This window comes from Anser cygnoides, chromosome 5 (genome assembly GCF_040182565.1).
Source record: "Anser cygnoides isolate HZ-2024a breed goose chromosome 5, Taihu_goose_T2T_genome, whole genome shotgun sequence".
NCBI classification, from domain to species: Eukaryota; Metazoa; Chordata; class Aves; order Anseriformes; family Anatidae; genus Anser; species Anser cygnoides.
In genome coordinates this window covers 1,346,002-1,373,025 of record NC_089877.1, presented here as the reverse complement: position 1 = coordinate 1,373,025, position 27,024 = coordinate 1,346,002, and the positions used below count along the sequence as shown (strand labels likewise).

Below are 27,024 nucleotides of genomic sequence, written 5' to 3'. Positions count from 1 at the left end.
GACAGCTGAGTCCTTTAATGCAGTCAGCTGAGCTGTATGTCCGCACTGTTCTTTATGCACTTTATTTTATAGTTGCGCGCACAGAAGATGATTGAATCAATTAGCTCCTTGTCTTGCGAGCAGGGTACAGCTTTCCAGAAGAGCTGCAAGGGTGTTTCTGAGAGTGAGACAAGCTGGAGATTTCTCTTGAGCAGTGCGTGGGCTGGTTTCAAGTTACTCCATATTTTATTGTCTTCTATTTGCTGAACCTTGGTTTCAAATGATGGCGCTCATTTGCTGTGCTTCTTAAAGGTGTAGGTTCTTTGAGCTCTCCCAGCACAGCACAAGGAAGTACATGTATGCTGGCTGCATCCTCCATGAAGCCAGCTAATGGCTTTCACCTGGGGGTGTGTACAGGGAGCCAAAAACACACGTTGTTAATGATACATGGTGCATAGATAGAGGGGTTAGGCAAGCAAAAATCTATTGGCGGTGTGTCTTGGATTACAGGGCTTATCTTCCCTGCATTATTCTTCAAAGAATAACTATATCATTACTATAATGAGTTCTTTCTCTTAGTTTTTTGTAATTAATAGGGGGCAATTTAGTAGGAAGTACTGCCATGTTTTACATTCCCGTAGGTTTATCGTACTTGTCTTACACTGATAGCGTATCTGTGTACTTTGGACCTGATGCTCTGCGATGCAGAGCACCCCCCGTATTGTGCTAAATGTATACAGAGAAAAAGGTCGTGAAAAATGTATTGCACAAATCAGACAAAGCTGCAGTGGGTTAGACGTTGATAATAGATTAGCTGAGCCAACACTGAAATAGGGAAATCTGTTTTGCTGATTTTTTTATTTCATTTGATTCAGCATACTTTTTTTCCCATGGAAAGGCTGAGGAAGAAGTATCCCCTACATCTGCATGCATCTAATGTAAAGCTTTAAAGAGTTTTCTGCTTCGTGAAGTTCAAGTGCTCTTTATTAATTTGGCCTGTGTCACTGAAGGCTGCAACTATAATTTAAAAACAGCAGCCATAGAGGTGATGCTAGTAAATTTCTGCAACAGTGAATTCACGAGTGGGCCATATGCCGAGTGAGAGAGATCATTTCCTTGCTGTGGTGCTGAGAGTGCTCTGAGATCCTTTGGATGAAAGCACTCCGGTCAGATGAACCATTTTTCCAGTATCATAATTATCATTATCTTCACAATTAAAGAACAGCCAACAAAGAATATCAAAAACAATATTTCTATTCCTGATAACTGTGAAAGAGGAGCTCATCTACCTCCTCCTTTGTCTGTGCCTATAAGTTAAAGTCCAAAATACTGAAGAAAATATAAAGAATTCCTGTACTAGCCAAACATATTGAGAAATGTATTCAGGTGTTGGCAGCATACGTACTTTTCCTAAGCATATGTGTTTCAAAATTTTTTTTGTTACATTTCCTATCTTTAAATTAACCATTAGGGGGTTCTTTCTGTTCTACTAATAAAAATGGTTTTGGTTTTATAACATGATAAACTAAGGTTCATGTTTTTGATCTATTTGGAATAATGGATTTTAAGAGTGGTGTGTGCATCCTGGAAAGAGCTTTCCTTGTCATCATCTGTTTTTTCCCCAGATAATGTAATGTTATTTGCCAGTTTTCTTCTTCTGAATCCCAGAGGTTTGACTGTACTTCATCTAAGGTGTCATTTTAAGGGTATGTCTCCCTAACTCAAATTTGAATGTATTATCCAGTCCTCATTTGGTTGTCAGGGTAGCTGGAGACTTCTTTTTGTAAAACAATAATAAGACGTAAAGGTACATTTGATACCTTTGTGTTAAAACTAAAGAACTTGATGCCAACTCTGAAGTCTTGCTGTAGGCATCTTTAAACCCAGCAGTGCTAAATGAAATCAATCTCTAAGGTCACTTTTTTCTTTCATGTTTAATTGGTAAAGAACCACTTAATGATCCTAAGGTTCTTCCATATGAAACAGAATAAATGTGAAGTCGTACAAAAGATGTCAAGCTGCATTCCTGGTGAGACACTTTCTTAAAGCTATCAAGGCTTTTCTGCTTCTTGCTCTAATCATTAATAACTATGCTGTTGTCACAGCTCAAAAACTTTCCTATTGACACTTCAATAATTTTTAAAGATCTTGAATGTTTGGCGTGTATTAGAGTAACCTTTTGCACTCTATTAAAATTTAAGAACTGCTAGATTTTTAGTGAATGCCCAAGCAACTGGATCATGAAAGCATTACCTTGTGCCAAGGGCATGATGCAGAGCACTGATTCCTTTTTAACAAATAATAAGAAGTTTGACTTTTCATTTACACATTCTGCCAATTGCTAACAAGTTTCCATCTTGTTCAAACACTGGATTGATCCTAAGAAATTGAAAATATTGATTTAACCCTCTGCCTGATTTGTGCTGTGGGCACCTGCTAGTACAGTCTTAGCACATTACAATTGCTTGGCTGTAATTCCTCAGGGGACCACTAATAACTACCACATTTGTCTTTTCATCTTCTGAAATTATGCTAGCAGTTGTCCAAGTCAATTGTGATTCATTTGATACTGCTCTCCTTCAAGACATATTGCAACCAAATAGACTTGCTCACCAGTAATATATCTGATGACATAGTTAGTTCTAGTTAATTGACAGAATGATTCAGGCTTTTATGGATGGCATTAATTGGTCCCTGGTGTCCATGCAATAATTGACCAGACAGTGTAGGCTACATTAGCTTCTCATCCAGTCAGAACAGTGGTAAGATGAGGTAAATGTGGTACAAATGATAAAATGGCTATATTTTAAATCAAACATTTATAAACTATAGAAGTGGGAGATTGTGGCATCAAGAGGGTCTGAATAATGGGAATACATAAATGTCCACATTTGAGGGTTGTATTTTCTTCCCTGCCCCCCCCCCCCCCCCGCCCAATTAATACATGTGGTAAGTCACATTTAGATGCCTTAATGGACTCTGTTTGAATCGTGGTTTAATGTGTAAAGCAAAGTAGATGGAAGGAAGGGCTGCTAGTGCTGTTTCAGCTTCTCTGTGTTTCTATGATACAGTTTTAAGTCTGGTGTTAAGCGTTAGAAGGAAGTTAAAGGCGGGACAGCCCCCTGCATTTACGGTAGGCCCTTATTTTATTTCATTTTTCCACAGAGAAAAGAAGAATATAGCATATTCTGGGTGCATAAGAAATGGAGAGTTTAGGGATTAGTAATAAGTGTAATTTGTTAGAAAAAGAGAGAAACGAGAAATGCTCAGTCAATACAATACTGCCTTGCCGCAGTCTTTCTGGAAAAGGAATCATCCAGTGATTTATCAACTCTTACTTTTTCTTACCCTGTTCTGTTTTAGAAAAACAGAAAGGTAAGCAAGGAGGGGCTTGTGGGTGTGACTATTGGACTTGCAGTTTTAGAGGAATGCAACTGGTACTGTTGAGGTTTTGAGTTGGGGCAATTGGGGGATATTTGTGTTACTGGCCTGTCACGAGGCTTATAGTGTGCCTGTCATCTGAGGCTGTGCTGTAGGTACAGATTTTTAGGTCATACAGGAAGGAAATTTAAATATACATCAACTGGAAAAAAGAAAAAATTGGTGGAAGGTTATTCATCTCGGTGTATTTTCCAGTACATTGCCCAGTATAATTTTTAGTTCCTCAACATTGGGCATTCCTTGGAGCTTGTTTTAAGTGTGGAAGGTATCTTCTTACCTAATATCTAAACTTTTCTTTATTAAGATCATCTCACCGTGTGTATTTTCATATATTCAGTTAAAATAAAGAAAATCTCCTTCTGTTTAACTTTTATTTTTATGCAATTCACGTCTTCCTTCATGCTGTGACCGCAGACCTCTTTCCAGCAGCCACAGTGCAGCCCCTGGCCCTCTGCCCTGCTCTCCCCACCTGTTTATCAGCCACTTCCACTCCACCAGCAGTGGGGGCGTCCTGCCACGCATTCCCCCTGTAAGTGTGATGTATGGCCGGGGCTGGCCCACAAACCTCTCCACACACAATGCCCACAGTTCTCTGGATTACAGCTTTCTGAAGCATGCGAGAAGTACTTGTTCCATGATTTGTAGGAAATGAGTATGTCAGTAACAGGTAGGTTGAACTGCTTTGGGAATAGTCTCTGTTCGCAATACAGAGATTGCTGTATTAATGGAGAAAGCCAGCCATCATCAGCTTCGATCACTTTATTCACTTGTTATGCCCCTTTTTGCTGCCCTATCCTTTTTGCTTAAATCTTTCTAAATTGTGAAGCTATCACAGCATTGATCATACATTCCTTCAATATCTAGCTGTAGAAGGTACTGCCAAAACCAAACAATAAATACAGTTGCCCTGCTTTAATTTTTATCAATTGTTGAATGTCCTGAACTCCCACTGGCTTCAGTTTGTCAGTGGGAATTGAGGACATTCAGAGATTGCTGGGAGACTTGGTCTTTACACCATGTACATGCTGATTGCAATGTCTCCTCTTTGTTGTAACTTCTTCACAAATCAATCTTTCCAATCTACTTGTAATTTACTGCTCTTCCAGATGCCTTCAGCATGCTGGTATTTTTTTTTTTTTGAACTGAACCCTGCATTTGCGTTGCAGGTTGTATGGGGTGATAAAGAAAAAAAAAAGGAAAATCTTGTGCAAAGAAGGTCTTCTGGAAACGTGTCTATTTCCAGTGAAATGTGTCCATTTCTTTGTTCTTCTTACAGGCTAAACTATGTTTGGATGAGTTTGTTCCTAGATGAAGTGGTAGAATTTCTTTGTCACTGAAAAAAGTATTGGGTGCTAATGCTTGAGGTCTGTTCCTACGTCACTCAGTTGGTGCTTCTGTCTTACTGGATATAAGTGTGTAACATCACTCAGTTTAGTGTAATCTTCCTGGGAATACAAGAGGTCTTATATTCCATATGTCACTTTAAGATATGATCCTTCAAAATACTGGTTTTGTGCAAAAGGACATTATTTCTGGATAAAGAACCATGCCCACTGGTTAGGTCAAATTTAATGTAATCTCTTATTGGATGTATTGGATTTTGTGCTGTAGAAAGCAGCCTGAACTTTCAGGCCAACGATTTTTACTGATCCCAGTATTGAATGCTAGATGGGTTTGCTTCCCACACTTCAGGAAAACAAACAAACGAACAAACAAACAAACAAAAAAAAAAAACACCTAACACATTTATATGAGAAAAAAGAGGATTTTTAAAAATGTATTTCATGACAAAATTTAAAAGAAAAAAGTATTTAAAATCAAGCTCTTGGTTATATACACACCTTAAGATGCCACTGACAACAACTTGAATTGTTGAACAACCTTTCAAATTCCAAGGAACAAGACTGACCTTAAGCATGGATATTAAGCATGCTTCATTTATATAATTTGTACTGGTTTTAAGCTTCTCAAATTAGAGTACTTTAGTAGTTAATATACATTAGTTAATAGAATTTATTCGTTCCTAAAGCCAGATAAACATTTACTTCAAGTTAAAAGTTCAACAATTTTACTGTCTCAGTCTTTTCACCCATAAACATTTTGGCATATTAAAATATTAGTTATTTCTATCCAATCTTAAAACATTTTAATCCAATTTTAGTAAGAGGGTATGTGTTAAGTATGTGAACCATAAGCTATATAACAGACCAGATGAAGGAACTGGGACTGAATGTTATTTTTGTCCACTAAGGTATCCAACATAAAGATCTTAAAAAAAATAATTTTAAAAAATCATAAAGCCAGGTTTCTGCTACCTTCTGTGCTCAAGCACATGAAACTATGAGCTTAGAAGAGAACATCTTTTAGAAGAGGTAAACTTCTAGATCCAGTTTGGTCTCTGTTGTTCTTTTCTTGTGATCTTTACAGCTGCTTACTAAAAGGATAGAGGATCTAGCTGGCAAACTTAGCAGAGATGAGTTTTCTTCACCCACAGTTTGCAATCAAATGTCATAAGCTGCTCGGTTTCAAATTCAGATTTGAATACTACATTGAAACAGGACTCTCTCTTGAATTTCTCATTTGTCGACAGCTCCAGAGTGGTCCACAAGCGTATGTCTGTCTGTCTGAGTTCTCCACACTAACTTCTGCCAATCCCTTCTTGGTGTTTACCAAACTGGAGTGAGGTGATGTTCTTTAGCATATGTCGTTTTAAGTTCCTGGAAACGAGATGTATTTAGATGGGAAAGAGACCCTAGGAACATCTTGCTGGAGAAAGGCTGAACGTAGCCCTCAGGAGAAACCAGGATCCTTGCAAAAGCTCTCGTTGTTAGGACCCAGAGCCTTAGGAAGCCAGCTCTCCTTGGCCCTATGTGCTGCTCACAGAAGTACATCGGCAGCAATGCAAGGACAACTCTTAATTTAAGAGATAACATTGACAGGGTGGACTGTGGATGGAGGATAACATTCCACAGCTCTTTGGCAAAGGTGGAGACCAAGCAAAGCCATTTTCAAGTAAGAGACCTGGATCCTGCCACAGCACAGTTCCAGTGTCTGTATGTACACTGCCAGGCACCTGCCTGGTGGCCGTGGGTGGGTCAGTCTGCTTTCTCTCTTGTGTTAACACCCTGACATTTACACCTCTACCTAGGCAGGCAGGAGCCTTTAGGAGTTGTGTTTGGGAAGGCACAGAAAGAAGGCAGACTGATACCTGTTTTCTGTGGAGATTCACTTTCTCAGACACACGTCAAAGTATTTCCAGCGCTTGAAGAATAAGCAAATATTTCAGGTGTATGTGTTTGCGAATTAAATTTTGAGAGCTGCTAATGCAGTTTAGCTCATATTCACACTTACTTACTCACACCTGCCATCTTAACTTTTTTTTTTTTTTTTTTTTTTTTAAATCTGGGGAATGAGAGAGAGCCCTTTGTCCAGGTAAGAATGGGAAAAGTTGCAAACAAAAGCCTGCTATAATGGGAGCTATTAGCTCCCATATAGGAAATAAACACTAGGATGGAAAGATCTGATTTAGTGAATTTTAAAAACTTTTCTAAATTGGCTTACATTTTAGTTGATGTCTTCAATTAATCCAATGGAAATGAAAAGATGAAGAAGCCAGAGTGATCGTTTTCAAAGCACTGTTAATGTCACTTTTGTTTTCCACGTACTAACTCAGGTTTTTAACAAGACTGGAGTATCAAGCGCTGACAGGTGCTGCAGGCACTCTGGATGAGTTTCTTTAGCTAGAAGAGGTTGAATACTCAGGCGGTTCAGTTTCAGTCATGATACTGCAGCAAGGCAATGATTTACCCTGTATAGATTTCAAAAGGTGTTTGTCCATATTGACTTGTCCTAAATTTCTGGAAATAATTGCATTGGCTATTTTCTGTTTCTTAAGCCTGCATGCACTGCACCTTGAGTTTGCAGCTGTTGCTGTACGAGCGATTCAATTCCTCTCTTCTAAGTATGAATATACAGCATGACAGTTTCTGAGGGACCGTTTTTATTACTCAGATTTATGCTTTTTTCAGAAACTGCTATAGCATAACTGCAAGCCAACTTGATCTGGTATGATTAAGAAAACAGTTTCAGGGACTTGCTAGAATGCTTCTAAGACTGTCCTTTTAATATCTGAGGCATATGTTGTATATACCCCCTTTGGAAGGACCATAAGAAAGACCTGAAGACACAGAAACCATTTCTTGAGACAGTGGACAAAAGCTTATTTGTTAAAACTGCCATACAATCATTTCTGTTGCCATTGCTGTGGTTGATGCAGGGCTTTGCTCAGGCTTCATTTTGCTTTTGCTAAGCATATCTCAGAAGTGGTACTGCTGTGTCCCTGGCCCTCCTGTGGTTTTACTTTATAAAACTGGGGAAAAAGTTCTCTAGCTAGAGTGAGAGACACTGTCATGCCCCTGTTTCCTTAACAGATACTCTGGTTGGTTCTGGATTTTGAGCAAACCTGTTTTCCTTGCTCCCACCCAACATCTTGCTGCTGATGTTCTTCCAGATACGGGATAGAGGGGACAGTTCTGCTTTGGACTCAGCATCTCCCATTCAGTTTTCATCTTCAGCAAAACATTCAAGTTAACATCACTTAACAAAACATCTGCTTTGAGACCATGGCTTTCACTGTAAATAAATACAAATCAGTGGGGACTACTCAGCAAGAGCTTTATGATGGTTGTATCTCTATCTTCATTTCATCACCATTTTGTTTGATCTTTGCATAAATTCTGTTTCCTTTTTTAACAACAAATTAACTTGGGAACAAAAATTCGCTCCCTTGCGTGAGGTTTTCTAGCTTTAATTCTCCTACTGTTCTAGTAAGACCTGGAAGGGTCATTAATTAATTGCAAGGTGGTTTTTTGCACCTGGTCCCACCTGAGGGCCTCATGCCTGAGAGCACAGCAATCCCAAGCAGGCAGAAGAGAGATCCTTCTGCTGCAGCTTTGCAGAAGGTATCTGTGAGGTGGGCTTTGCATTTGTGTGCCTTTTGTCATGGGATTGCCATCTCTGCAAATGCACTGCTGGGTGTTAGGTCAGTCCCTGTGCAGGAAGCTGGTTCTGCTGTTTGTGGGTGGTGGTACAGTGGGACAGGTCCCTCACAGCCATCTTCTGGTGCAGCAAGTTACATTTACAGCTACAGGAGAAACTTGAACCTGCTTTTCCTTTTATCTTCTGTGTTCCTTTCAGATCTCTGTTTTTACCTTTAGAGCTGTTAAGAGAAATGTTGTGGCAGCAATTCCCCCCCCCCCCCCCCCCCCCCCCCCCCACTTTGACTGACTTTCTAAAAGTGAGACATCACTGCTTGACATAGGCAGGTTTTCTGACTGACACAGTGCAGCATGCTGAAGGGACGCAGCTTGAGGTATTACTGTTGACATCAGTAAGATCAGCATTAGGCCCCTGGGGAGTGCTGCAGTACGGTCTCTCATGGCTTAAAAAGAAGGGAAAGGAAAGGAAAAAAAATGAATCTGTTTAAGTTCAGGCAAGGGGGCCACACATGTTTTAATCATAGATACTTTTTAAAGCTTGTTTGCGTTTGGGTGATAATGTACTTTAGTATAGTTGGGGAAATGAGAAAGTTCACACACAGCATCTGGAAATCCTTGTGGCTCACTACCCTCTTTGACAGCCATAATGTGGCTATAAATTCACCCCAACAGAAAACATGTAACTGCATTGGCCATACCAGAAACAAACTTTCATTTTCTTTTAAATGAATTTGTTGTTTTAAATATCAGCTTTTTTATAGCTTCATATAAACGTTTGTGAGCCTCAGAGGTAACTAAGTGTATTTTTACTTCTTGGACTTATGGAAAATCAGCCTATGGCTCAATTTAGCGTCTGGAGGGGTGAGTACTGATATATTCACATGTGTTTCACAAAAGATGAAAGGGCATTACTATTGCAAGCACTCCTGATAAGTCTCTGCAGCACTACTTTAATCTCTTCATGCATATATTATCCAGTTTTGTCCAGTGTCAGGTGGACCTTATTTGGCCAATGCAATGACCATTTCTTTATGCCTTTGAATTGCAAAAACCTAGTGTGCTAAAATGTTGATACTGGTGCGATTGCTGGGCTGAGTATGGACTTGCCAGTTGCCTTCATGAAAAAGCTTTCAGGACCAATACATGTACTGAAAAAGATTGAAATATAGCAGAGTGTTTGGAAATTCATAAAACTGAGAGATCTGGTGCTAAGTGAACTTGACAGAAATTTAGGTATTGCACTCTGTGCATTGCCTGTGTTTTAGCACGGGACAGGATAGTTATTTGAGTGCTTGCATGGACAGAAACTTGTGAATTAGGAAGAGGATGCTGATTGCATAGTCACTGATCTGAAGTACCCTTTTGCCAAGAGGATTTGTCTGAATTCATATGAGTGTCAGCAGGATGAAACCAGCTATACAGTATTTAACACTTTACAAACTTGTTTCGTTTATTGGTCTTTGCTGCTCACCAGTGAAGTGAACGACCACTCCTTCACTCAGCAGCACAGTTCTCCATGTGTCAGGGTGCATCCATCTGGCCCCTGGCCAAGTTAGAAGTAAGGTGCAGGAGTCTTGTTCAGGGCTTTGCCCATTAGGTGGTAGTGCCTGCAAAATAACCTTCCCATGGTGCTGCTCTGGGACCTGTCCCCCTGCCATGTCCCAGTGGCGGCCCTGGGCCCACCGCCGCCAGCAAGGCAAGTTGGAGCTGAGGAGTAACGTGTTGCTGCCCCTCCTGAAATGTCCCTTGTTGCTGGTGGGATTGGAATATAATGATAGTTGCGCTGTTGGGAAGGCACATCAGGTAGAAAGGGGGATTCAGCTTTTATGCAGCTTTTCTACCACCATTTTTAGAGACCTAACCTCTGTAAAAGGGAAAAACTGTGAAGAGAGAGAAGGGACTCAACAAAGTAACATGGCAGAGCCGCTGCTGGAAGCTGGGTCCCATCTCCCAGCCCCACATCAGTGGCAGTTGGCCACAAAGCAACCTGGCTGAAGCGGTGTCTCCTAACACATCATGCCTAAAAGAAAGCAGGATTAAGAATTACACTGAAGCCATGTCACAGTTGGTTACTTATTTATCCAAAACAAAGAGAAGGTTTCCAAATGCATGCTTTTTAGATAAATGCTATGTAAAGGCATAAGTTGGGGAGTGAAAGAAAATTGTGATTTACTGTAGAAATAAATAAGTGGTGAAAAGATTATAAATAATTGTAATTATCTTCTTGTTCTCTGGCATGTTATACTCCTTAAATTTTTTTAATAAAGCCCCCCTATCATCTGAAGTAGCCACTTTAAGTATAATAATTTGAAAAGAAAATTACAAATGTTATGACTGTAATGCACTTAGCAGATACACTATGCAAAACTTCCTTCTGACTTTCCAGGATATTCCTGCAGATTTTGAAAGGCACCAATGGGTGTTTTCAGTGATAATGAAATCAGCAGCGCAGTGGTTACACTGCTTGGAGCAGGCTGCGAGCTGCTCAACTTGCTGGAGGTGGCAGAGCCTGGGGGAAGAGGGACAGGAGGAGCCAGGCAGGCGTTTTTCACGCTGATGAATGAGCAGGCTATGAGCAACACTTTGAAATTTAAACAAAATTGATTATGGTATTGTATCAGTTGATTACTTAGCTGTTCATTGTGGTCTGTCATGGCCGTGCTTCAAAAGAGGCAGTGGTGTCTTTTGTAACAGCTTGTTGTAGTCTCATACCTGCGTTCGTGATGGCATTAGGGTTTCTTTCTCCCCTTGGGCTGATGTCCCAGGGATCCTTCAGGAATGCAGGGATATCGAACTTCCACGTCACACTAGCTCAAATGTCAGTGGCCCAGGCAGGCCCAGCAGGGAGGCAGGAATGGGCAGCTGATGAGACAGGTTCATATCACACCTGGAAGCATGGACAGATCCAACTGTTCTTTCTTTAGGCTAAAAAGAGTGTAAGTATTCCCAATTTTAAGCATGTTTTGAGGCCAGGTTTGCAAGAAATGAGTTACCCTCTAGCTCAAGTATGTTATGGGTCTCTCTTGTAGGTTCACAATTGGAGCAAAATACTTTTGTACTGTAGCTAGGGCTACATTGTTAGCTGTAAAATCTCCACAAAACGTTACTTTGTGCTTGTGAAATAACTTGGAAACCAAGGTTAGGGTTGGATGTATCCCAAGCTCTTTCATATGCTGGTCAAAAGTTTCTCCACTTGGCCCATCTGCTGTCAGAAACTGTCAGCTAACACAAACTGAGTGTAAATACCCTGGATATAATGCAAATTTAAATACCTCTTTGCACCTGCTGTGAAAATAAAGCATCTTAGCTGCATGGGACACAGACACCAAATAATTCATAAGCTAAATAAACAGTTTTTATGAAGAGCTGCAGGAAATGCCGGCGCGGAGTCTGTGGAGCTGCAAATGAAGGCAGCTCGCATGGTCCTCCCTCCCCTGCAGATGAACACCCCCGCCCCAGGAGCCATCCTCAGCATTGACCTGTTCTAGACAACCTCTGGATTTGGCCAGAATCCTAATCGCTGAGCAAGGGAAGTGACCTGCTCTCTTAAAATCTCATTACAGTAAATGCTGAGTTGAAAAATCATGTCACAGCTTTTCCTGTTTGTAATGTCATTGGTAGGAGAAATTTACCTGCTTAATGCCTCTGCTTTGCTCTCTCCTAATGCTGTGGTGGGGCATAGAAGAATATATCCCCGGTGTGACTGTAGTCTGCTATTACAACAGGAGAGGAGTTCAAAGGCATATTTGGCAGTACATGGAGATGTTTTTAAAAATGTACTGGATTTTCTGGAGGCTGCTTGCTGTCTGCAGATCGTATGCATGAGCCTTAAAAAGAGGGGGACCTCCATTCATGTTACAGGTCTGCACCCTTGTTTGACAGGCAAATCTCAATTGCTGTATGCAGGAGTGAGAGGAGACAGTCCATGGATATTTCCAGAGTTTCTATATGTATTTTCCATCTTGTATGCTTGTTCATACAGATTTCTTTCGAAATTGCATTGTATAAACAATATAATGCTATATAATGCATTTAAGGTTCACCTATTCTTTAAGGTGAGTCTTTCATTATGTTACTTTGTGCAGCCATTTCTCGGTCTTTTAAGTACTATCATTGTGTGCAATATGAGTTCAGTCAAAAGAAACATGCCGTATTTCAGGCAGCTGCTTTTTACAGTTCTTGAGTTGCAAGCTCCTACTCAGAACCACAACAACGTATCAATATACAATTTAAAGTAATTTTGTGGTCTTTTGGATCATTCCTCTCTGAATTCAAAAGACTTTTTGGTATATATACAAGTTAGAAACATGTAAGCATCAAGATACACGTACAGCTTGAAGAGGTTGGAACATTGTAGTTATGCAATGCTTTAATATTAAACATGAGGGGGAAAAAATACTGTTGTAATCATAGTTAAAACTGTTTCCTTAAAAAATAAACAATAGAAAGCAAACTGTCATCCAGAATTTCTCTTCTGCAAATGAGCATTACTTAAACAATCATAATTCCTTTAAAAATGAACTTCATTTTGCCTACGAGAACAAACAGAAATGAAACCACCTACTGAGAAATTCTATTTTGCTAATTTTTATCTATTCTAATGCAAATAGTGGTTTTAATCCCCTTAACTCAGCCATCATGCATGACAGGTCAGCCAGCCCATTGTCTGTGTATTTGAAGGATTCCTGTCCAAATCAGACTTTTTGTCAGTAGTGCTGGGCAAAAATCTTCCTGTTTTCTGAGCTTATGTCACTGAAGAATTGCGGCTACCTTGGAAAGCAAGGCAGTAATTACATATGCATGTGGAAGTTGTACAGGGTCTTCACAGATAGGTTATTAAGAGTTCCTATCATAGCAGGAAAAAAAAAAGAATGTCAGATTAAGGACATCTAGGTTTTTATGTAATCTACTAAACATCTGTAGCTGATCCAGATAGATGGCAAAGGTCAAGTCTGGAGATTTTTTTCGTGTGGGGATTTCTTTGTAAAGAAACAGCCTAAAATTGCTGTTTGTTTTGAAATGCGTTTTTGATTGCAGTAAAATACAGTTTACAGCAAGTAGAAAATAATATAAAGGAGCAAAATATTTCCATGTATTTTTGTAGCATTTTAATTAAACAAGGCTTAGAGTAAATTATAAAACCTTCTTTTGTTGAGACAACTGACACTGACAAAATATTAATTAATGAATATTCAGAGAGATCTCTGGATCACTCTTCTTTCTCTTTGAAATATGGTTTGTCTGTGTTTTGAAAAACTCTGAAGAAGAAAATTAATAAACATAGCTTTTATGGAATATTTCCCAGTGTGAAGACCTGCCAAACAGAATCCAATGCATTGCATTAGTGTCAGGAAAGAGTTTTGAACCAGATGTGTATATAGGTCGCTTTTGTTGTTTTGTTTAAAACTGAGGCTGAGATAAAACCAAAAGGTTAGGACTCAACATGACAAGAGTATCATTCCATGCTACCATTAGGTCACTTCCCTTTTGCTGTATAATTTAAGTTGTGGTATTGCTTCAATCTGGGATCCTTTTGTTGTTGTTGTTTTCAATACAATACACAAAAAATTCTTTTCTTTGGGAGTATCATTATGATATAACTTCAGTGACTCATTGTAATTGTTAGCTCATTAGCATCCAAAAGGATTATTTCGGTTATTTTCTCTCTTGGATCTTTTCTTTTCCCTATCCTCTTGGGCAACCTGGTTACAGTACACTTTGCAAGCAGTTAATTTGTGTATAATCATACTTAAGTAGCTTATTGTAATCTGGTGCGTGCGTGTGTGTGTCTCCATGCACACCCACCACTCGGGCAGCCCTCGTAACCCCTTTTTGGAACCCAAGGTCTTTGTCTCATCCCAGTCCAGTCCGGAGATGACCGCTTTCCTTTGCGGTCCCTATCCAAATGGAGAGCCAGAGCCTTCAAGTGGGAAGGTATCAGTGCAGGAGTTAAGCAATGAGCTCAAGCAGGTAACAGGTGCTTGGTCAGTTTTCATTGGCCGCAGCCCCACTCCTGCAGCCCTGGGGGACCGTGGGGACCTGCCTGTGTCCTCAGCTCTCCAGCAAGTGTCCATGCAGAGAGGTAGAAGCCAGTGTTTGATGCGGGTCTGGGGCCAAAGGTTTTTGCTGCAAACCAAGAGAGACGCAGCTCCCATTCTCTCCCACAGGGCCAGAGGAGCTGACTCCTGCCTTACATTCCCATTATTGAAGGCTGTCTAAACTGAGAGGTCCCACAGATTTGCAGATTTGGGCTAGTGAATGGTAAATTCCCTAAAACGGTCTCTCATCTTTACTTTGAGGCATTGCATATACTTACACTGCTGCTTAAAGGGGGAAAAAAAAAGCAGAGGGGGATCAAGGAATGGTTTGCATTGGCTCATTTGGCAATTAAAAATACATAAGTGAAAGAATTGCTGTGAACTTGCCCAAAGGGCTATAATAAATAACGTCCTGCATAACTAGTACATAAATGTGCTTTATGGTTTTGAATGAAATGACTGTGTTTGTTTTTAGGGTTGTTGGTTATTGCTTTTTTTTTTTTCAGAAATGTAACAGTTGGAATACAAATAGGCTTATGTTTCTGTAATTGTGGTAAACATATTTTAAAGATTGCTGTTTGATTAACTGTAAATATTACCAGTTCAGAGGTTAAATACTGTTGTTGAAGTCACTCAGGGAAATCCAGCAGAAGTGTAAATATGGCAGAAAAAGCTAAACAATATGGCAAAGGAATATTTGCTGACTTAAGAGTGCAGGATCAACACCAATATTTTTCCAGTGATGCTAAACCTCTTGTAACTGCTAAATTGGATTTGTAGTTGAATGAAGTATCAGCTGCTGTGGGACAAGCCCATAAAGGCAGGACGGCTGGCCTTTTGTAGGCAGGGCTTAAAGGACGATTGATATGTTTTAGCACTTTTGGGATTATTGTGATTAGGAGGAAGCCATTCTGAGTGATAGAGAAAAGGGTGTAAAAAACACAGTCCACAGCTGGTAAGCAGCATGTGTTTGCTATAAGGAGAGGTCACGACTAGTTGATCCTGCTGCTTCTGGCATTGACTGACAGTAAAGAAAACTTGATATTATGAAGCAGACCCTTCTTTTTTCTTCTCCTTTTTTTTTCCTTAAATAAATGGTGTGTCTGTTGTGTAAAGCTGAAGTATTTTCAAAATCTGGAATACTCACAGGTTGCAAGCTAAAATGTTCAGAGACACAGCTGCAAACGTGAGTTGTTGAAATATCATCTATAAATGAGTATTCAACCCAGAGCTGTAAGAACACTAAACAGGAGTTACAGAAAATTAGCTCTGGTGTTTCTGTTTGCCTTTTTCATACGTGTTAGTCTTAACTAAACCCCCCTTTGTCGTATAGTAGAAAATTTATGCTAAGTGGAAATTTCAAGTTCACCAAACTTGTTGACTATTTATGCATCTGCTATATCTAAGATACTCAGCAAGGAATAATACATGTAAAACAAATGTTACCATCAGGAAAACAGTTTATTCATTTTATTTTTATTAAACACCTGCCCCAGAAAACATGCAGGCTATTTCATCTTATCTCCTCAACTCACTTGGAAACGTAGCTCATATAGCTGATGGCTTTTTTTTTTTTTTTAAGGAACCATCCAAAAGCTCGCAAATGCACATTTAAATAGTTGAATCTCTGACTCTTTTTAGTGGGGCTGTACCTCTTTCAAAATTTGAGTTAGCATACCACACAGGAAAGAACACAAGCTTGCCAACTCCCGCTGAGCGTTTTTTCAAGCCTGTGAAAAGAATGAATTATTCAGCAGTAAGCATGCTTACAGCTGGCCATTTGGGAGCTTTGATGTGCGAATCAGGCGGTTGCATGAATGCCCTTATTGTCATGTTATGTGTACACAGTGTGTGAATTATTGAAAATAGTGAGGCCTGAGCCTCATCTGGTAGAGATTACAGTGCAGGCATGCTGGGTGAAGGTCTGTAATTGAAAATCCCCAGATGCTGTTTATTTGGCCTGCATCACGTGGCCTTGTGCAGAAAGCTTGTCTGAACAAAATGCTGCCCGCCTGGGAAGCGCCACCCATCCCCCTCCGAAGCCCTGGTGAAACCCAGGGTGCGGGCGACTTAAACACCTGCCCATAATATTTTTAAAAGCTTAAATTAGATTTGCCTATAACGTTTAAATAGAGGATGCCTTACTTAGGGGTTTAAACTGCTTAGCCAGTTGTTGACTTACAGAGCTCTTTAATCTACAAGAGGCTTTTTGTTAGCCAATTTAGCTTTCAAGCGTCTTCAGAAAGCGGCACTGGCAAATTTTGCGCAAGCTCTCCCAAAGGTGGCTATTCTGCCGGCAAAATGGAGCAGGAAAGCACCAGGGCCAAGTATGGCAGAGCAGCTTGGCCACACCGGGGGCCCTGCAGCTACCTCCTGATGCAGGAAAAACTCCAAATCAGCCCACGTCCCGCTGATGGCGCCTGTGCATGGACCCTGTGACTAGCTGGGACGTGGATTCAGCCTGTGCTGAACAGCTGAGACAGAGGGACTTGGTGCCACTCACAGTGTGCACATGGGCTGCCCAGGCACTTGCCCCATGCGTGGCAAACTCGCCAGTGGGCTTCTAAAGGAGCCAAACTCCCACCAGCTCTCAGGTTGGGCATCCAGGCACGTGGGCAGCACTTGGTGGCCAGCTTCAGGCAGAGGCAACTGGAGATGGAGTTTACCAAAGCTGATGAGCTTTGCCATGGTGAAAATACAGTCACAAAGATGATCTGGGAGATGTTTTACAAGATGTTTTATAAGAAGTTCAGCATACAGGTCTGCATCCAGGCTTTGTGCTAAGCATAAGAAATACCCATTTCAAGCCACAGTCTCACAGAATTTGGAGAAATTCACCTTTATTTGAAAAAAATAGGCTTTTCTGCTTGGTCACTACTAGATTTTTTTGTTGAGTATGGAAACTGTTTAAAATTAGCTGTTCATTTTCAATTTACTAACCAAGTTAATTTTCTGTCCTTGTCTATTTTTATCACATTTGGATGGTGCTTATTACTGGGAGCCTGGGGGGAAGGGGGCAGTGGTTTAATTTGTGTTATTAATGTTCTAAATAAAGCCACCCACCCGCCACACAAGCACCTGGTGTCGCTGCGGGGCCATGATGCTGTCTGCCCTGCTGCTGGCTGGGGCCTGCACCCGGAGGAGGGGTCCTGGCGTGGCTGGGGCCACATCCACAGCTCACACAGGTTCCAGCAGAGCTGCCTGTGGTGGCCTGGAGGCACACTGAGGGGGTGCACTGAAGGGGGCACTTAGGAGCCTCGCGACTTTTGTGGGGGCTGATGGTGAGCTTCTTTAAAGCGTTGTTGGAAATAGCGTTAGTGGGGGAGGTTTCCACACATAAGAACCCTCTGTTAGAGCAACAACTGCCTCCTGGGGGGGTGGGCGGAAGCCTCCCCACTCTGCAGCTGCTTCTCCTTATTTAGGACTAGAAGACCTGAAATGTCAGTCCTCCTTGCTGCCTGTGAGGTGTCAGGGATCACTGTCCTCTCCCTCCTTCAGAGTGATGGGCACATGCTGGGGCAGACAAAGGGAACCCAGTGGGCCCGGCCATTTCCCCAAGGGACCCAGGTGGCATTCACACCACCTTGCCTTGTGGGCAAAGCCTGGCACTGTTTGGCAGCTAAACCCAGTTTTGCTTCCTGCCATGACTGAAAAAGATGTTCTGTTGTTTAAAATGCATCTTCCCTACCATCAGTGCACAGAGAAAAAACATGTTTTGCAATTGCAGTTGTGGTACAGAAGGGTATGACAGATAAAGCCTGAATTTAAAAGAAAAAACAAACACTAAGAGGAGCCGATATAAAATACTACTTTTGGTCCTCTCCTGATCCTTTCAAGATCCTTGGAAAAGATTGCTGTGCTGTGAAGATGTTTCATCTGATTGGGCACCTTTCCCACACCTCTCTTTCATACCTGAACCAAAACATTCAAAGTAGGAAACTGTCATAGCAGATGACAAGAAGAAGGAGCTGAACATTTACAGTTCATAAACCTGACCTCTCCTCTTCTACCAGGCAATTTCCCAGCTAGATCTGTGACAGGGAGAGAAAAGGAGGGTGTTTGTGGAAAGTATTTCCACAGCTGAGCTCTTCCTAGAAAAAAGCAGATCTGTTTTTTAATGGGCATTTTTCACCCTAATGTTTCTAGAGGCCAATTAAAGAAGTTCCTTGAACCTCTTTTGTTTCAGACAATTCTCATTGCCAAGAAAAGGAGAGTGTTTTTAGGATTATTCAGCCTTCCTTTCTGTGTCCAGTTCTGGGCTCCCTGGTACAAAAAAGACAGAGATCTCCTGGAAAGAGTCCAGCGGAGGGCCACAAAGATGATACGGGGCCTGGAGCATCTTCCCTATGAGGAAAGGCTGAGAGACCTGGGTCTGTTCAGCCTGGAGAAAAGAAGACTGAGAGGGGTTCTTATCAATGTTTATAAATACCTGAAGTGTGGGAGACAGAGCTATTTGGCCAACCTCTCTTCAGTGGTTTGTGGGGACAGGATAAGGGGCAATGGCCACAAAATGGATCACAGGAAGTTCTGCACCAACATGCAAAAAGAACTTCTTCATGGTGAGGGTGATGGAGCACTGGAACAAACTGCCCAAGGAGGTTGTGGAGTCTCCTTCTCTGGAGATATTCAAGGCCTGTCTGGACGCCTACCTGGGCAACCTGCTCTAAGGAGCCTGCTTTGGCAGGGGGGTTGGACCCGATGATCTCTCGAGGTCCCTTCCAACCCCTACAATTCTGTGATTCTGTGATTCCTTTCTCTAAAATCCTCTCTGTGCCTTGGTAGGTCTGGAGATAAGATCTTTTCTGTTAGTATCTGTCAGAACTGGTAAAGAAGAACATTAGTGTTTGGTAGATAACATAAAGGCTGTAAGCTTTTACTTGGGGACATCTATCTTGTATATGTTAGGCAGTGCTTATGTTTGTGTCTTATGTTTGTGTTTATGGCTTTTTGGTGGTCCAGAACAGATATTTTGTCTTTTCAGATCATTCTGGCTAGGCAGAAGATATTTATTGAGCCTCATGAGGCTTGAATATCTTCTGCTCTGGCTATGCTGGGTGCATATTTCTTTTCTGTGTTGAAAATATGGCTGTAAGGAAAATAAGGCTGTTGCCTTGGTCACTTTGCATGGTTTCTTGTAGAGCTCCTCCTCCTTGTCACATTATTCCATGCCATATTGACTCTTCTTGAGCTGAACTCCAGCTAGACCTCACCTTAAGGGAAGACATCACATTGCAAAACCACAATCTTGTTAGTCATACCCCTGCCAGGCTGGAGAGCGGCTGGTAAAAACCCCTCTCAATTCAAGCCAGAGCACTTCATGGATGGACTGGGGTTCAGCTGGAGACAGCATTTGACTGCTATTTTGTATAATACAGTCTAGACTTTCAGTGCTTGGTGTTTTTTTATAAAACTCTTTTCCTGTTAAGTGGCTGCCTGAGATTGTGAGCTTTCTTTTAAAAACAGATTTTTTAGCTCTCTTGACTTGGAAGAACACTGTGAAGCCATGAGAAGGTTTAACTCTTCCTGCCTGAGCTGCAGCTGAGGGCTGCACAGGCCTGCCTTACCAGGTAGGGATGGCTGGAGTGACCTGTTCTGTGACCATGTATCCCAAACACGGTCAGTGCAGATTGGGGGATGGAGATGCCAACACGTTCTTTACATCACCTTTTAGAGTCACTGGCCTTTCAGAGTCACCAGCTGCTGATAAGGACAACCTTAAGGGACAGTATAAAGTCATGAAAATACCAAGCCTCTGCCAAAAGATTTTGTAAAACTCTTGCCTAAAGCTTGCTTAGTTTACGTGTCAACATGGCGTGTTGTTTCCTCTTTCTTGTGCTGAGGTCTCAGGCTCTCAACGTCTCCCTCAGTTCCGTTTTCCAAACTGTTTGACACTTCTCCATTGTAGAACTTTTCCATTTAATACTGATGAAGGGTAAAGCAGCTTCATTTGTTCATGTCCAGCACCTGCAAGTGAATATGCAGTTATGCCACTATGGGGTAGCTGCTGTTAGTGCATGGGAGCACAGGGGGACAGCCACAGGTATGAAAATTCACTCACAGTGGACATTAGGCCTCAGAAGCAGCAGGAGTCAAAACCGGTCTCATCCTCATACCTCCATGAAATAAGTGTAGTTGTTATACATTATCAGTTGTCTGTACTCAGTTGTTGGTCCTAGAAGTGCTGCTGTTCCCGCTTTTGCAGGGATTTTTTGTTAAGGGTAAAGCAGTGTTTCAATTCTCTACAGATTTGTTCTTCCTTGTTTGAAGTGAACTATTTGGATGATGATGATAATGAAAGTTGGAGAATATTGAGATACAGAAACTGAGTGTTATGCTAGTTTCACCTCATGAACATGAAGGCCATGGCTCCATGTGGAAACAGGTACCTTCTTGGCACTACGTGCTGCAGGACTGCTGTCCAGGCAGAAGACAAGGTCTTTTTGTGAAGCTAGGCAACTAGCTGCTCCTTTTGCATGCAGAAAACCCTCATTTGTGTGCAGAAATGTTGGTTGTTTATTAGTTTGCTCATGCAAAATTTACCTTTTGAATTTTGTCCCGAAGAGGCCTGCTGAACAGCTAGAAGCCTCACATCACCATTACCATGGCACATTGTGGGAAGCCTGACACACAATCCAGGCAAAGAAAAAGGGAATTGGAGGACACACAGCTCAGATCTGAGACACATTATTTCTTATCTAGTACCCATTTAACAAAGAAAATGTAGAAGAGACAAGAGCCATTGGACGTTATACAAAGGGTATAAAATAAAGTTCAGGGAGGGAGACAAAAGGAAATGGAAGGAAAAAGGAAAATGACAGTCTAGTTAAACAAATTGTATTCAATCTTCCAGTCAACAATATACCATTCAGAAGCAGGCATGCTACATGAAAACTTCGTGTCAGTCCCTCACATCAGACTCTTTCGAGTTTGAGCCTCTGGCTGGTCTAATATCTTTCTGCAGTCCCCAGCTATGTACTCATCCACTTCAAAATAACTCGGTGGGTAACAAGTTATTTTCTTAGCCTTCCCATTTTCAGCTTGCTACTAAATCAGTTTTCTCATTTTTGATGCTTCTCCCCTGTGTTGAATGCAAATAGCTTCATAACTTAGGACTTGTTGAACAAGTATATTTAAGTTATCACAATGCATGGAGAAGTAACATAATATGCAGTGAAAATAAACAGGGCACCATGTAAACTTTGTTATCTTCCATGTCAGCAATATTTAGAAAGGAAATTACTTGTAAAGAAAATGTTAGTTTGTAAGTAGCATAATGTATGATTGAAGAAGAGTCAAATAGCCATTTTAGAAACTTGGAATACTCTACATTTCCAAGAGAAATAGAGCTTTAAATAACAAACCACCATGTTGATCGGACCCACTGCAGCAAGAACTTCTGCACCGCAGGGTGACCACTCTTGTGCATGGTGTTAAGGGTGTGATTAATAACCTGCTGAACTGGCGCATTGATTATGGTCAGTGGAGGAGGCAAAGTGCTCCCTGGTAAGATGAGCACATTTTGCTCTACAACTTTCAGAATTAAGGTTGCAGAAAAAGTTGACATAAAGCTGTAACATCAGGGTAATTGGTGCTTTGGCTCAAGTGGTACGTGTTCTTCCCGAGATCCAGGTGGGCCTAGGGTCAGACGTCACCTGGTTTAGTCAGAAGCTAAACCAGGGGAGCCCAAATATCATGTCAGCCCCCAGGATGGGAGGGTCTCCAGCCCAAGACCAGCCTGGGCACTGGCCAAGGTGTTGCCTCTTTGCCTGTGAACAGCTGCAGGACTTCAATACCAATATTATGATGGTGTGGTGCTGCTTGTCTCTTACCGTGCATTTTTCTTTGTTTCAGGTAGGAATGAATTGATAGCCAGATACATCAAACTTAGAACAGGGAAGACACGGACCAGGAAGCAGGTAAAATAACCCAGTGGGGAAGTATGCATGTCAGTGAATGACAAAACGTGGCATTTCTGGCTGCAGTGGCTGTCTGTGCTTCAGCTCTGATGAGATGATGTGTTGACTTCACTGTTCTGATTTAATATACGCTTTTAAGACATATATTTAAAACTCCAGATTTCTGTGTTGTGCATCATTTCCTTGACAGTTGGAGGTGCATTTTTTATTAGCCTCTGGTACATGAAGATATTATCCCTGTGTTTGGGAAAAAAAAATCAAAAGTAAAAGTAGAAGCATAAAGCATTGTGCCTTATTTCTCTATATGGACAATTACACAATGTAATAATTATTTTGAGATGGTGAATAATGGAGCTTCTAAATGTCCAGCCAATTCACCTATATTATAAAGTTTATGATTCTTGGATATGAAAGGTAAATGAATAAAAAGTAGCAGGACTGATCCTAATCATACTCTCAGCTCATGGACAGTACTTGCTACAGGATGAAATAATAATTTTTAAAAAAATCCCCTAAGAGCCTTCAGGCTCCTGGTCTGTGACCATGGTAAGATTTCATTCAATGAGTCAGAATAAACCTCTAACCAGTCTTAAGTCTTTTTCAGATGATTATCGCATAACCATTAACTTATCTCATATGACTAAATCCTTTAATTTATAATATCCACGGTGATCAGCAGCCTTACAGAAGGCACACGCTCTGTGTAGTTAATGTGGTGGTTACTAAACCCTTGTGCTGTTTCAAAATGCTTCGCAAATCACAGTCCCCTTGCTTTCTCTAACATGAAGTGCGAGATTCCCCTCCTCCCCATCCATGTGACTGATGAAGGGGAAGGCAGAGTCTCGTATGCTTGCATGCTACACGTGTTTTGTAATGCAGAGAAAGGTGATGCTGAGTCAGCACACACAAAGATGGCCTGCTGCCAACGCTCGTATTCAAAGCATTTTGAGCTGGGTGATACTTTGCCCTGGGTGGTGTCCTTTGTCAATTGGGAAGAAAACATATGTATGAGGGATGAAAAAAGCCATGAGAAAAGAGAGAAACTGCAGTGCATGGAGAAGGAATAAACAAAAGATTGGCAAAGAAATCTGAAACAAAAGAGAAAAGTTGAAAGCTCTGCCCTGTTAAGCCCATGTGAACTCTGCTTGTCGGGGGCTACACTGGGGATCTTAATATTGCATCAGAAGTTGAAACACAGACTATGTGGGCTAGATCTTTGGCCAGTATATGCTAGTAGAGCTGCAGTGAAGCCAAGAGGGTTGTGATGGCTTACATATGGTGATGTTCTGCCTCCATACTTGTATGTCCCTCTATAATTTTTCATAAATCACTTTTGACAATTGTCTAGAAAAGTTCAATTGTCATTATATCTGAGTTTCAACTGAGCAATTAAATGTTATGATTGTGCTTCCTGTATAACCTTTAACACCACTAATATCCCACTGAAAGCAAAACAAGCGAACACGTGTCAAAACTTGGTCTACATGTTTGACTACAAAATTGCTTAGTAAGTAATAGTATAACACTGAATTACTGCAGACTGGTTCCTGAGCTGTTTCTGAAGAAGTCCCTGAAGGTGTCCTTCAGGAGCCATGCTCATTTATGCATTATTATTTGCTTCTCTACTAAAAATACAGGCTTTTTTTGTGTGTGTGTTTGTGTGCTATTGTCATGGAATAGACTTACAGAGGGAGGAAATGAAGCTTTGTTTCTCCTTTTCTTTTGCTTGTGTTCTTTCCCAGACAGGAATTGTAACTTAGGAAAATTGCACACCACCTGGTATGGTATGCCCTGTGACAAATAAGAATAAAAGATTTCTCTTTAGCAGTTTTTACCATCACTGCAGTTTTTAAACCTTCACATAGAGGTCTGCAGGATGCTGAGCAGTACCGAGCAATGCTGGACAGCATCATTAAACCCTCAGCATCAATATCATGGATTTCAGCATGTGCCTGAGTAAACAGAAACGTCAGTCAGGTCCCAGACCCTTCACTGCACAGGCAATAACTTCTGGCCAATAACAGATCTTGTGCAGGACTGACTTTACACACATTTCTTATTGAAATGCAAAACGTAATGATAATGGACCAAACCTGGACATTGCTTGAGCTGGTGCCAAGTTACTGGTGTCTGCTTACATGAGCGTTTTGCAGGTGGACTTGACGCTGAGATTGCAGAGAAAGGCAGAACAGGTTCTGGGACCTGTATTGTATCAATATTTTACCATTTGGTCCAGAACTTGGGGCATAGCAGTGGGGCCAAAACACAGCCTGAGGCTCCTTGTTGGAGCTGCAGAGCACCAGCCTAACTAACGGATGAGACTTCTCAATGCCCTAACGTCTCCAGCCTAGTGTCAAGAGGTCAGGGTGGGTGTCTGCAGCCCTGACAGATGGGGGGAAACCCTGTGGGCTCCCTGCACCAGAATGCGGGACCGGCTGCAGATGGGGTCAGTCCCAAAGCACGTGAGCTTCAGCCAGCTGCGAACTGTCTTCTCTCTTGTAGCTGAGTGCACAACCTGGTGGGTTCCACTTTTTTTTCCCTTAATCAAATCACTGCAGTGATGACCTGTATTGTTAAGCCTCAGTGCTAGGAGCTTGGTATCTGGCTGGGAGTGTGGTATCTTTAACAGCAGAGCTTACTGAAGATGCAAATAACTCAATCCCCTCAGAAAAGTTTTTTTTACTATTTTTAAAGAGAAAAATAGATATTTTAAATTTGATTTGCTTTTTGTTTTTCTTTTTTTTGTTTGTTTTTTTTTTTGTTTGTTTTGTTTTTTGTTCCTATAAACCTGAACAATGTAGGTGTCTAGTCACATACAGGTCTTAGCAAGAAAGAAAGTTCGAGAAATTCAAGCCGCCATTAAGGTACGTTTGGCTTGCCCAGTTGTAGGGGGCTTTTCATCTCCATGGTTACAGGCTTTTCCTTTGTTTCCTCCCTTCCCCTACCCTGCAGGTGTCTAGTCACATTCAGGTTCTTGCCAGAAGGAAATCTCGTGATTTTCATTCCAAGCTGAAGGTATGCGCTTTTCTGCTTTTGGGCTTGTGGTTGCTATGCCTGTCCCTTCCTCCTCCCCGCGGTGATGGACGAGCGCCTGGTGCTGCCGTGCCTGTAACCTCGTTTTCCTGCATGTGGTAGCTGTCTGTGTCTCTTTGTGTTTAATCTCCAGTTTCTGCACTAGCATTCACATTAAAAACATTGTTTTAACACTGTCCAAATGCAAAGTGAGCTACTCTTTGTAACAGCTCAGCACCTAAACCTGATTTTTAACCCGTTATTTTATTTTTGGTTTGGTTTTGTAACAGTTGAGTGCTAGGAGTGTATTTAAATACACAGGGTTTTTAAGCAGTTGTGTAGATGCTTTTTACTTTTTTTTTTCTTTTTTTTTTCTAGAGAGGTAATTGGGGTAATTGTTTCCCATTCCCAAATGTTTTTTGTCTCTGCTTTTGAAATGCTATCAAGAATACTTAAAATAGGCTGTGCCAGAGAGCACAGCTTATCCCGATTGCTCTAGCTACAAGGTGTTACTGGAGTACAATCTAGTATTACCTGAAGTTACGTACTATTTACAAGATTCTCTGAAATTTTGTTTTTTAAAGTAAAATATTGGCATTTAATCTTTGGAGAGCCTCAGTCAGAGCCCTGTTCAGGGAAAACTAAGTATGTTTACTCAATCTGACATGATGAAATGTACGCGTCCCAATTTTCCCTGGTTTCCATGAAGTATATTCTAAGGCTAAAAAGAAACTCTTGGAAATGTTTAATGGGGATTTCTTGGATTGCTTGTTTTTTCAAGTTTTCCAGTGGAGACCCTGGGACTCATTTTGTTTTCGTATTACTTAAAAGTGGAAGAGGGTGTTTTGCAATTTTTGCTGTCGATTTTTTTTTTTCTTTTTAATAAAAAGCAAAGGAACTTGTAAATCTTTTACTTCCCTCCTTTTTTCTTTTTATTGTTTTTTTTTTTTCCTCAGATGAGAACAAATCATGTTTTTGTTCTAGCTGAAAAGCAAAAACGTTTCAGAAAGTAATTTCACAATGCTAAGTGGTGAGCACTGCGGATGCTTACCACAATCCTGGAACTGCAGCGTATAAATAACAGCCTGGCTGTGTAATAGGCCTTCTTGACAGAAGCACTGGGTTTTTCATCCGCAGTGGGCAGCATGCTGGCAAGCTTGTATGGCTGTTGGTGGCTGGCTTTTTAGCTGCACTGGCTGAGCAGTTGGGGTTTGTAAAGAACAACTAAGACAACCTAAACATACTGCTTTTTAACCGAGGGTGCAATAATACAGAGATATGTAGCATTTTAAGCTTAAATTGTCAATCCTTGATGCCTAAAATTAAGTATGTGAGTAGGCTGCCTTACTTTCAGATGTGCTCAGCACCAGCAGCTCTCAGGGCGTTTTATAGGACTGTTGAGCACTCAGGGCTACAAAAATCAGGAAACTCACCTAGATACCAAAATGCAGGCTTAGAAGCCTAACAAAATTTTTGGATTTACTCTTCTGAAATATTTCATTTTCTCAATGCCAAAAATAAAATATGAAGACATTTCTAAAGCAATAAATAAATAAATAAAATTCTTAATTGCTGCACCTGCTATCTGACTTTTACTGAAGCTTTCCAAAGGAGAAAGCAGCTAGCTAACCTCTTGTTAGG

General features: G+C 41.1%; 1 protein-coding gene across 11 annotated transcripts in view; it reads left to right on the top strand.

Moving 5' to 3' along the window:
- TEAD1 (TEA domain transcription factor 1) overlaps positions 1-27,024 on the top strand; it is a 160,557-nt gene that overhangs the window by 90,956 nt on the left and 42,577 nt on the right. For 5 of the 11 annotated variants that reach the window (XM_066997608.1, XM_066997603.1, XM_066997604.1 and 2 more), the window contains 3 exons: positions 22,307-22,371; positions 25,173-25,235; positions 25,324-25,386. In XM_066997608.1, coding sequence (XP_066853709.1) covers positions 22,307-22,371; positions 25,173-25,235; positions 25,324-25,386 — 191 coding nt within the window. The remainder of the gene's footprint in view (positions 1-22,306; positions 22,372-25,172; positions 25,236-25,323; positions 25,387-27,024) is intronic. The other 6 variants (XM_048070082.2, XM_048070076.2, XM_048070073.2 and 3 more) reach the window with 3 other exon arrangements.